Source organism: Sus scrofa, chromosome 2 (genome assembly GCF_000003025.6).
Source record: "Sus scrofa isolate TJ Tabasco breed Duroc chromosome 2, Sscrofa11.1, whole genome shotgun sequence".
Classification (NCBI taxonomy): Eukaryota; Metazoa; Chordata; class Mammalia; order Artiodactyla; family Suidae; genus Sus; species Sus scrofa.
The window spans coordinates 149072585-149085196 of record NC_010444.4 but is presented as its reverse complement, the minus strand read 5'-3'; the positions used below and the strand labels follow the sequence as shown (position 1 = coordinate 149085196).

Genomic DNA, 12612 nt, shown 5'->3' with positions numbered 1-12612 from the left:
GTTGGAAGATAATAAGATTTTAGACATCATTATTAGACTTGAGTGCTTGGAGTGAGAGAGGGGTAACAGTCCTATAACCCACTGCACTGGTTAAACCATCCTGGAGTAGCCTTCTGGGAAATTCCTTTTAAAAACCACAAAGACAAAATGGAGCCATTCTGAGCAAGAACAACTTGAAGCAATACACCAAACGAGAAGGCGTCTACGGACTTGGTTATCTCATGGAAAAGGAAGTTTCAAGTGGCCTGACTATAGTCGTTATTAACAAATACTTGAAGGAGATCCTGGGGATAATCAAGCAGCGCTGACCCGAGGTCAAGAGGAGGCTCAAGAGATGGGCATTCCAGCACAGCAGCTTTCAGCTCCGTAGAAGGAACTGCCCATTCCCATCTATCGCCTGAAGCAGTTGAGCGCCAGCTCGATGCCCACTGGCAGACAGATGAGATTTAAACATCAGATTGAGAGTTGGAACGGATGCTTCTTCTCCCCCCTAACCCCACGGAACAGAGTTACTCTCGAGAACTGGAAAGGCGTGCTGAGACGGCCAGCTGACATTTACTTTGCCTTAAAACCGAGGTGTTAAAAACAGTATTCAGGTTCCCTAAGTTTAACCAGGAGACTTTTGGGATGGGGAGGATGATGGTGATAGTCGCAGTTCTCGGGGGGGTGTGAGCTCAGTCTCGCACCGACACCTGCACCCCAAGGGTTTGTCACCAAACTCTTTGACCGTAAAAAAGCAAGCCTAAGAAAGAGAAGAAGAGCATTTCAACTCCAGCTAGATTTTTAGTGGTATCAGTTAAAGACCTAGTTCAATGAGACCAAAGTGGCTTGAGTCAGGGTGGATTTTCCATGGCCACAGGATGGACCTTTACAAAGTCGTGAAACACTCGCCAACAGCAAAGCCATCACCGAGGGGCAGGCTGCCCATCTACGACGCCTAACAGTAAACAACAGCGTGCACCTGTGAGGGGCAAGTAGGTGTTATGGAGAGAGACAGACACATTAGACTTTTAAAAAATCCACTATGGTAGCTAAGCAAGGACAGACAGAAGAGAACAGGACCCACAGTGGTTTCTGGACAACAATTTCTGACAGACATGACCCTGCACTGTGTTGGGGAAAATGGTTGTTTCAATAGTTGAAAATGAGGTGATTATCCAAAATCTCATGTTGAAAAGAGACTCAATCTTGACACCTCTTTACGTCATCCAGCGAAATTAACTGCAACGATGGCAGAGCTTCTAGAATCAAAAGCATATACCCTCATCACCTTGCAGCAGGCACTAATGATAAAGGAAAAGATGCTAAACTGGACTCCAGCAAAATTAAGGAACAGTGTTCATCGAAAGATATTATTGGAAGGATAACAAGGTAAGCTACTCAATAGAAGGAGGTACTTGGAATGCATATGTCTACAGGAAACAGAAGCTCCCAGGGTGGATACCTTGCAAAACATCAGGCAAGTTGTCAGTGGTAAAAAGAAATTAGAAACCCCGGGCTCCTAAAGTTGAAGCAGGTGCTCTCACGATGTCCTGAAGCTCACAAGCTTAGGTCACTGCTCCAAAGTAAAAAGTGGTGGGAACATAAAAACGTGCATTAGGAAGACAAACAAGAGATGCGAAGTCAAGAATCAGATACATATTACATCTACACACATACAGATATAGGCATGTATAGAGAGAGAGACATAGAGATACGTGTGTTCACATGTATACAGACATATATGTACACACACATATATGCATATCAACATAAACACGTGCATGAGTATTTGATGTCTGTGACCAGAAACACGACAACTGAAATCTGCCTCAGTTGCCTTAATTGTAAAATGGGAATAATAAGCTGTAGGGATTTTTAATGGTGGAAATAAAGTGCCACAGGGCTGCCTGACACAAACGCTGTGAAATTCATCAGCCACAGTGGTTACAATCACAGTAACAATGATAGTGTAATTTGTGATATTATTAAGTGACAGGCTTATGAACTGCTTTGAGAGATGAAGAGCAGGGGGATTTACTAACTGAATTAGTAAGACATTTAGCCAAGCTTTGGAGGACGGGTACAATCAAAATCATCTGAACGTGTTTGGAGAATAAGCAGTAGAAACAACAGAAATGATCATTTAAGAAAAGTCATGAAGGCCCATGAATAATGGAAAAAAAACAAGATTTAAGATGAAGCTAAGTCAAATAACTCTTCAAACGTCAGGTTAAATACATTAGGCTCGGTATCTCCAGTTTCTATCACTTTTCACACTAGTCACACTTTGGGCACAGCATGTGAAAATCAACAGGTGCTCAACCAATATCCCCATTCCAGCCGATATTATCAGCACCCATTCGAAGAGCTCTCTTACAGTTTGCCATCATTCTTTATTCAGGTAAATAATTCGTCCTTGAAACAAAGGGGAGTAGCTCATAAAACAGTTGCTTGGGTTCCCGATAATGTACACACATGGATGTGTACACGCAGAGGCAAAATGAAGGAGGGAGACACTTACCCAAGGCTGGGCCATGTAAACCCATTAAACATGACCAGCAGTCTAGCACAGCAGCAGAGTCGTTCCAGCCAACGCCCGTCCCATCCCCTAGGGCTAATGGTCTTTATTCTGTCAAGACATTGATCATAGGAAGCCTAAGTGTATTTTCCATTATTCCAATCCATGGAAGGAAGAGCAATATTATTACCAGTCAGCAATTATTATTCCAGGGGAAATGGAAGATACCATTTTTGCACAATAGTTATTTTCTAGGTGTATTCTCACTCTAAACAAATAGACTATGATGTGCATTTTTATAGCGGAAGAAAATGACTTGCCCAGAATCTCATCACAGTTGAAACGGCAGGCTTGTAAGTAGAGCCAGGTTTGTTTGTTTGTGCCCTCTTCAGCTTGCTGCCTCCAAAGAGCCATTTCCCATCATGATTTTAGGGCTAGTTTCTAAGTGGAATCTTATCCAAATGTCACAGTGATAAAGAAAGCAAGACTGCATGGGGTCCAGGGAGTATCACTGTGGTGAAATCTTTTTCAAACTGCAAGTCAGGCGTGGTGAACTGAGACAGGACAGAATAAAAAGCATCAAGTATCAAGACTCATCACGTGTAATCAAACTATGTTTTATTTCTTAGCAATCTTGTTTGTCTATGCGTATGTATATGTTTGTATAATATGTGTGCATATGTGTGTATGCCTATATACATGAATGCATATGTGTAGACAAATAAGATTGTTAAGAAATAAAACATAACCTTATTATATGTGATGATCTTGGTACTTTTTTTAGGGCCACAAGGTGCCCTAAAAAAAGTACAAGGTGTGCCCCCCCCAAAAAGCAAAAAACACCCCGCAAGTATGAGGAAACATACAGGACTATGGAGGGATGAAATCCAGGGAAAGAGATTAGATTGAGTTTGATCAGGTATGAAGAATTAGAGGCTGCATGCTCTGAAAAACTGCCTGTGGAATTAGACTGTCTGAGCTGGGGACCTACACCAGAACAAGTTCAGCGGCAGTGGGGATGGAGGAAGCTGAATGGCGAAGGCTGAGGCATGAACGGAAGCTGAGAGGATGCATCATGCACACAAGCAGTTTCTGTGCGGTGCAGGGGGTTCCAGTCAAGTGTGTTCCAAGCACTGTGGAGACGCAGAAGGAGCTGAGGAAGTTTTCCAATAAGAAACAGCAATCAAAGTGAACCTTAAAGGCTTAGGAAGAATTCCTTGATGTGTAAGGGTAAAAAAGGAGCCTTCTGGTTAGATGGGACAGCATTTTAAATGCCAAAAAAAATAACAATAAAAATAAGAGTGGTGGAGAGTATTTCTAAACATTTATTTACCACGTGCCAGAGAACGCCTAAAATCTTTACATGTATTCATTCACCTAAACTCCAGGATCAACCTCTTCCTTCCACCTTCATCATCGTCTCTTTCTTGGACTATTGCAATAGCCTAGGACTAGGGTTTTTTTTTTTTTTTTTTTTTTTTTTGGTGGCTGTACTTGCTCTTCAGTTTATTTTCATAGGCCATAGTGACCTTTTAGAAGGCAGGTCATAAGTCTTTCCTCTGCCATAACCCTCCAGTGGCTTTCCTTGGGTTAAAACCCAAAGCCCTCCCTATGGCCTAGGGGCTCCTTCATTATCTAAGCTGCCACTGCTTCCTTTATCTCCTGGCCTGTGTCTCTCTCTGTCACTTTGCTGCTGCCAGGCAGCCATCCTGGATGCTTTTCAAACACATCAAGCAAGCTTCTGCCGCAGAGCCTCAGCGTTTTCTGTTTCCTCTGCCTGGAGTGCGTGTTCTGGGCTATTTGCGTGGTTCCATTCCTGCGTATCTCTGTTCACGTGTCACTTAATCAGCAAGGCATCCTCTGACCAGTCCACAAGAACTACCTCCCAAATCCTCTAGCGGGCTTATCCTCTCTGTTCTTTTTCTCCGTCATATTTACCATAATCCAATATACTTTCTAATTATCTGATTACTTTTCTATCGCCTGTCTCCTCCAACTAAAATGCAATGGAAGCTCCATCAGGTAAAAGGGCTGTTATTTTTCCTCACTGATATATCCCCATGGATGAGTCCAGTTCTTGACATACGTCAACACACGTGAACGTCTAAGAGTCTACACTTCTTGGAAGCCGACGTGTTAGCCTGCCACAGTTAAAGGGATGCTGGCAGAAGACACTGGCTCCTGACTCAGAGAAAAGAGATGTAATCCTTTAATATCGACAGCCAGAATACCAGCACGGCTCTGGTTCTCCAGGCGCACCTCCACAGGGAGACAGGAAGAGGGCCAACAGTACCCGCAAAGAAAGTCCACTGTGTTCCAAAGGAAAGATGGTAAGTTTTCAAAAATCCCTAATCTATTAAAAAGGGCTCTATGCCCGCCTAAACTTTGCCCTGGTGGGAGATATTATCTTATTATACCCAGTGGCAAACCTTTATGCCAGAGAGAAACACTATTTCACTTAGCAAGGCTGTTTGGTATGCAAACCCTCTTGAAAAGTGTTTGAAACACAGGCATTCAGCGTCTCTACCCACAAGACATGCAGAAACATGAGAGAGAATAGAGAATTGTCGCCCAAAACAACACATGGCAGACAGAATGTGTATTTTTGAGCAAAAGATCCACACTTGGAGGTAGGTACTCTTATTATGTCCATTCTCAGATGAAGAAATTAAGACTCAGCTAAAGTAAACTACCCGTCCAGGGACATAGAGCTGGTGACCCCACTCTAGCCCAGAGCACACACATCTTAGGGACCAAGTCCTCGCCATCTCCAACCTGTCCCTCTGACGGCTGTGAGTGGGTGACAGAGAAAGAGGGAAAGAATTAAAAGAGGGAAAGAATGGACAGGGCTTTGCAGATACCCACACCTGTTCATACACCCAGAATACAGAGTACATCTCACAGGTAAGACCGTCTTACAAGGCTTGAGGAAGAAAGGGGCTCTCTGAGGTCCCAAGGGAGGTTAGGGAGAGAACCAGCTAACTAACTGCTAGTCATCTCTTCCTGACAGTACTTCCCTTGCACATTTCAGGCACAGGTGTTCCTCTCCCCTTCCTTCCACAGCTACCCTGCCCCGAACCTGGGTGCCAGGCTAAGCTAGGGAGTTAATCAATAACCAGGGAGTCTGTGACACAGGGCAGCAGGGGGGGACTAGGATCTCACCTGCCTATATGAACCTTCCAGTCCTAGGGTTTTGGAGAGAAGGAGGGAGAGATTCAGTGCTGTTTTCAACTGAGGTCTGGACACAGAACTTCAGCCATGAAGGTTGCAAGCATCTTTCTTCTCAGTGCCTTGGCTCTGTTGAGTCTATCAGGTAGGTGTCTTTGCATATTTTTTCTGATTTGAGTAAAACCTCTTTGATCTGTTGCTTTATTGGGCATATTATCTTCTAGGCTGAGTCTAGTCTTAGGTGGATCTTTTGGTCCCAGCACGATGAAATAAGATCAGTGTATGAGAATTGTATGTAGAAAGAGGGATTTTAGGGAGTTCCCATTGTGGCTCAGTGGGTTATGGACCCAACTAGTATCCATGAGGAGGCAGATTTGATCCCTGGCCTCCATCAGTGGGTTACAAATCGGTGTTGCCATGAGCTGTGGGTGTAGGTCACAGACATGGCTCAGAACTGGTGTTTCTGCGGCTGTGGCATAGGTCGGCAGCTGCAGCTCCATTTCAACCCCTAGCTTGGGAACTTCCATATGCTGCAGATGTGGCCCTAAAAAGCAAAAAAAGATAATAAAAAAAAGACTGAAAAAAGAAAGAGGGATTTTAGCATAACACAAAGAACGCAATTTTACTGTGAAGAAATGCTTTCTCTAGGGGATGAGACAGACCCTTTTCCAGAGATATAGGAGAAAAAGAAGGGATTATTCAACCTCAAGTACGCTTCTAATTCTGTAAATATCTAAGGTCAACTTACAAATTTTAAGTTTTTATGGAATTGCATAAAAAGATAACAATGGTTTCTAGTTATTCAATGCAAAAGGCAGAATTTGATTTAAATTTCTTTTTGTCTTTTTAGGGCAGCACCTACGGCATATGGAAGTTCCCTGACTAAGAGTCGAATCAGAGCTACAGCTGCCAGCCTATGCCACAGCCACAGCAACACCAGATCCAAGCCACATCTGTGCCCTACACCACAGATCACGACAACGCCAGACCTTAACCCACCGAGCGAGGCCAGGGATTGAACCCATGTCCTCAAAGATGCTAGTCGGGTTTGTTAACCACTGTGCCACGATGGGAACTCCTAAGAGCTCCACTTTTTAACATCATTTTTTAAAAAAGACTTACATGTAAACGCAAAAGTTAGTTTTGCGTCTGTAGACCTGGTTATCGCTAGTAGTAACGGTTTCACAGCTAGTTAGAGAAACTCTCCACGCCTTTCCCTATAAACTGAGATAAAGATAATTATACCTCCTACAGCACTAACTGTGAGCTCAACAGTTTGGTAAATGGTCCCGACCAGAATGTCAGCGAGCATTCAGAAGGCATTTGCTCAAGGCTAAAGTGTTCCAAGCAGTAAGCACATTATTTCTGTTTTCAAGGAAATGGGTAAAGTTGTCTTAACTATCAAATTGAGAAACTTCGGTCGTAATCAGATTTGCACGTAAATTTTTGAGGTTTCAGCAGGCAGGGAGTGAATGGACACCAATGAGATGTCCTTGAAAAAATGGAAATGAGAAGGGGTGAGTCATGGCAGAGACCAACGGGGAAGTCACAGACGTAAACAGAAGCAGAAAATTCTGAATCCGAACACACCTGGCTTCTCCCATTCATGGCCCAACTTCACGTGTCTGATTTATGTTTTCTAGGTTACACTAGAGCCACCTCCCCGCAAAGAGAGGTAAAGACAATTTTGTAATTTCTTATCTCTGGGGCTAAGACGGGTTGTCTAATTGTCACCTTGCAGTTTAGCCTGAAGTTAACACAAGGAGTGTGAATGCCATCGAGACTCGACCAATTAAATGTGGACAGTAACTGCGGCTCCCCCAGAGGCATTTGGGGCTTTGTTTGCTTATTTCCTTTTGTTTTTTAGGGCCGCATTCGCAGCATAGGGGGGTTCCCAGGCTAGGGGTCAAATGACAGCTACAACGGCTGGCCTACACCACAGCCACAGCAACGCCAGATCCAAGCCGCATCGGCAGCCTACACCACAGCTCACAGCAACACTGGATCCTTAAGCCACTGAGTGAGGCCAGGGATCGAACCTGCATCCTCACTAGTCGGGTTCATTCCCGCTGAGCCACAATGGGAACCCCATCCCACAGGCACTTGCGTTGAAGGACAAATTCACTGACTCACAGGCAATTTCTGTGTTGTCCAATAATGCTCGCTGTGAAGGGGCTTTTATCCACACTAGGCTTACCCGATAGGGCAAGGATTTTAAGTAAAAACCTTAACATCGGTCCGAGGAGCCCTTCCTGCTCACAGCCCCTTGGACCAAGTTGGCATAAAGTTCTCAGAAGTTACCAGAAAAGGGGAACTCTAATTTCTAATGATTGCAAAACAATAATCACCTAGATTCTTCTTCTAGAAAAATATTTTCTGTCTCATTTTTCCATTTTTTTTTTCTTGGATTCATAATGTAAATTTCAGGACATTGGGAGACCAGAGGAAGATAGCATCCCTCTTCTCATTCCACTTATATATAGTGGGAAGGCAGATGGCCAGCCAAATAAATTATTCCATGTGTGATGTGTTATCAAGAAGTGCTGGCACCCTCAGAAACCCAGCCGAGTCAGATCAGGGAAGGTGCCCCAGGTCAGCGAGATTTATTTTCTGCCCCGAAGGAGAAATGAGTGTTCGCAACATGTAACTAGGCGGGGAGGCAGGAGAGAGAATGGGTCAAGAGCTCAAGCTCAGGACCTAGGCGGACGAGGTTGGAATCCTGGATTCGGTCATTATTAGGGGCGTGGCCTGGCTGACTCAGTCTCTCTGGGCCGCACTGTCTTCCCGAGCAGCCAGTATAATCAAAAGGTCACAGGGTTGTAGTGCATTTAAATACAATAACACAGAGAAAGCGCTCAGGACAGGGTCTGGACTCCAGCAGTGACGGGCTAATTGCTAGTTCTTGCTGATGGTAGAGGAGAGAGGCGCAACTCCAAGGGGAGAAGGCGCTTGTGTCTTTAGGGACGTGCAGAAGGCCAGTGTGCAGGGCTACTGTGTGCAAGGAAAAGCTTGCCCCAAGGCGTGGCGACCTGAGAGGAGCCGGCACCTGCAGTGACCGTGAACTTGAACCTCACCTCACCTTGATCAGTCCTCATGGCACCGTTATGAGACAGATGAAGTGACTGAGGTTCAGAGACATGGAGAGATTAACCACCGTCACACAACCTGTCACCAGCAGAGAGAGCCTTACTACGTCAATGCAAGCTTTCCCACTCTGCTTGGCGTTCTCTCGCTTGGAACACGTGGTATCACTCGCTCAGGCGCCCTCGTGCCTCCACCTTGAAGCTGACCAATCAAGGGAGACTTCAGAGGTTTTGCTGTAAATTCAAAGAATGAAAATGATGGGAAATGATTCTGTTTCACCCCATTTTTAGGCTACATGTACCAGTGAAGTGAGTGGTTGTCCCAAGATCTACAACCCTGTCTGCGGGACGGATGGAATTACTTATTCTAATGAGTGCGTGTTATGTTCTGAAAATAAGTGAGTACAAACTTGAATTTCTTTTAAAACATATATTTTAAGCTAGATGGATTCAAACTTTTACATATATTATCCCTCTAAGCCCCAGTGAATAGACCAATAACTTTAATCTTACCATGAGAAAAACAAAATACCCAGTTTTCCCCCAAACGATTCTCTCCTTTTCCCCTTACTATACATCTGTTATGATTATATGTAGAAGGTGTGTGTGTGTGTGTGTGTTATGATAGAAAATAGTATTTATTGTGATAGGCATCGTGGAAGGCACTTAATTTCACACTGACTCCGTGAGGTAAGCAATACTAAGCTTACAATGCACATGAAGAAACTGAGATTCTTAGTTTAAATAGCTGGCTCTAAGCTCACCCAGCGCCGAGCAGCAGATCTGGAACGGGGTCCTTGCTCTTCCCACCACACTTTAAAGTCAGGTACCCAACTAAATATCTGTGAGAGCTGAAGAAAACCCAACCTGGTTTGTCTCCCACTTGCCTTATACTGGACGCCAACAAGGTGTAGTCAATGGTGGCAGAACAAATTGCTCTGGGAGCACAAAATTAAAAAGAACTGGTTACCCCTGCTGGGATTTGGAGACGTTTGGAGGCTTCCTCTAGAACATAAAGAAGGAGAGAGAGGCTTTCCAGTAGGAAATAAAAAAGTAAACACAGTGAGAAGGAAATGAATAATACGGTGCAAAAGAAAAAGTGTTGAAGGAAGGACAAGCAAACAGAGGAGGGACCATGTTTGAACGGTTCCTTCAATTAATTTAAAAAGAAAACCACTTCTCTGATAAACACCCAAACAATAGATAGTCTGGAATGTTTGTAAGCCCGTACACTCAAAATACCTTTACGCTTAAAAATCTTCTTGGTAGCAGCAATGACTGTGTTTGCTAAAGCCCTAAAGTACACATACATGAATTATATAGATTCGGTGACCAAAACTGTATCCTCCTAACACTTTTATTTATGATATGAGAGCCAGTCTCAGTGGAGTCGCTGAACTCGCTGCAGGGGGCTCGATGATGGGAATCAGGCTCAGGTGCTCAGAGAAAGATTGGCCACAAGTGTCCTACCTTCCTCAGCTACGGGACACAGGTGCGCGTCTCCGCTGCTCTCCTTGTGGATAAAACCAAGAGACCACAGGACACATAAGAGAGTGTCTTGGAACTTGGGACAAATGCCTCCAAAGGAGCTGTGAGCAATGGGCTACAGGAGTGAGGGGGAGACACAGATGGGCCAAAGGGTCAGGCAAAGATTCATGAAAGGCATGTCATTTATACGGGGCTCTGGGTTTTGATATCATTACAAAAACATTCCGGGTTAAATAAAGGTACAGGATGATCAAAACAAAAACAAACCCATAAGCGGCCCAGAACCCTCTGTTACTCTGGAACTGATGGGTATGGAGACTTCTCCTTGGGCTCAAATGACTGCGTCCCCATCGCCATTACTCCACGGCTTAAATGCCCTACATCATGAGCGCTCTTTTCGGTCGGCTTTAAAGCAATGGAGAAAATTCTCAGTATTTCACAAGGATTGTGGAAACAGGCCCCCAAAGAGAAAGATCGAATACCCTGAAGTTTTAGACCCCACACTTTAGATGTTTTGCTTTTTCACATTCCCTTTGTACATTTGTACAAGGAACTTGAAAACCACTTGTTAATTTTCTCATGACCCATGTTTTTTTGACATTAACGTCAAACCTCATATTTCCAGCCAAGGGGAGGAAAAAGCAACAGAACAGCCTTGAGACATGGGCCCTTTCCAAGTGCCAAGATCAAAAGGCCCAATATTTAGAGTAAAACATTGGGAACACATCAGCACAGTGCCAGGACACCCTGTTTCTGTAGGCTTCAGAACCAACCCGTCCTACCTGCTCTGCGTATTCTTTCAAAAATATGTAAACATGGGAAACACATTTTTATGCCAGAAAATGTAAATTCTCTTCCTATAAGTCGCTGATAAAACCAGTCTGGATAGACAATGCAGCTTTTACAAATGCGACATATTTTCCAATGCACCAAAGTGCCTTGCTCTCTCCTGCCCATTAAAAACCCCAAACAGGAGTTCTCTTGCGGCTCATTGGGTGAAGGATCCATTGTGGTCACTGCTGTGGCTCGGGTTGCTGCTCTGGCGTGGGTTCAATCCCTGGCCTGGGAACTTTTGCATGCCACAGGCATGGCCAAAAAGAAAACAAATATCCCCAAACAAACACACTGTATGGTTACCTACAGCCAGACTCCAACCATAGTTGTTGGATTTTGAGGTGGGTGGATGAGCAAGGATTGCATCTCCTCCAGGAGCTGGTCAGCAGAGATCCTCAGGGCAGGCTTTTCTTCTAATTCTTTCACATCTTCTTAGGGAATCTATGCTGGCAAATTATTTTCTCTAGACTAGCAATCTCCCAAAGAACTTTCTGCAATGACGGAATGGCTGTTCAATGTGGAAGCCTTTCAACATGGTGCTAGAACTTAAAACATGGCTACTGTAACTGCCAAGCTGGATTTTTTTTTTAATGATTTTTATTTTTTCCATTCTAGTTGGTTTACAGGGTTCTATCCGTCTTCCACTGTTCAGCACAGTGACCCAGTCACATATACATAGATACATTCTTGCTCTCACCATCTTCTACCATGCTCCATCAGAGGTAACCAGATAGATACAGTTCCCAGGGCAGAGCTGGATTTTTGATATTACTGAACCTGATTTAAATTTAGATGGCTATATACATGGTGTCAGCTATCATGGACAACACAGCTGTGGAAAACAAGCCAGCCCTTGCACTGTGTTTAGGTGCTAACTCAACAGTTTTCATATGGGACAGAGATGGGATTTCCTTGTGCGAGATTTCATAGCTGTGGATCCCTAGAGTTCTGCGACAAGAGAGCCGTCACTGAGAGTGTCCTGAGGCAGCCCGGGCTCCAGCTAAAGTGGAAATCTGGTGACAAGGACAGTGACAGCAGGAGCAAAGGCAGTAAAAATGGATTAAATTCCAGAGGTTCATTATAACGCCTCTTTGGGTCTGTAACCTCTGTAAGGACACACATTTTCCCTTCTGTTGAATCCCCAGCATATATCATGGTTCTCAATCAATATTTGATGAATGAATGAATAAGCAAAAGAGTAAATGAACAAAAAAAATAGAAATGGACATTAATTTCAAACTTCTCTATCTTCAGTAAAGCTAATCTTTTTCTCCTCATTTTTCTCCTAGAGTCACATTTTGTCAGCAGCGTTTAAACTGATTTTTTCCTCCCAATCTCTTCTATAGGAAGCGCCAGACTCCTGTCCTCATTCAAAAATCTGGGCCTTGCTGAGAACCAAGGTTCTGAAATCCTGTAAGAACACTAGGACACATGTCTGGCCTGACTGTTGAATAAAATGCATCTAAATACTTCTGTGGTTCCCACGCGCTTTTTTCCTCAAAGGCACGTTCGATTATCGTGGAGACAGAGGATGGAGGC

At 44.1% G+C, this 12612-nt stretch overlaps 1 protein-coding gene across 1 annotated transcript; it reads left to right on the top strand.

Moving 5' to 3' along the window:
• Positions 5668-12545, top strand: SPINK1 (serine peptidase inhibitor, Kazal type 1). The gene is made up of 4 exons (XM_003354346.4): positions 5668-5813; positions 7312-7343; positions 9043-9149; positions 12420-12545. The coding sequence occupies exons 1-4, from the start codon at positions 5759-5761 to the stop codon at positions 12463-12465; spliced, it is 240 nt and encodes a 79-aa protein (XP_003354394.1). The 5' UTR covers positions 5668-5758; the 3' UTR covers positions 12466-12545.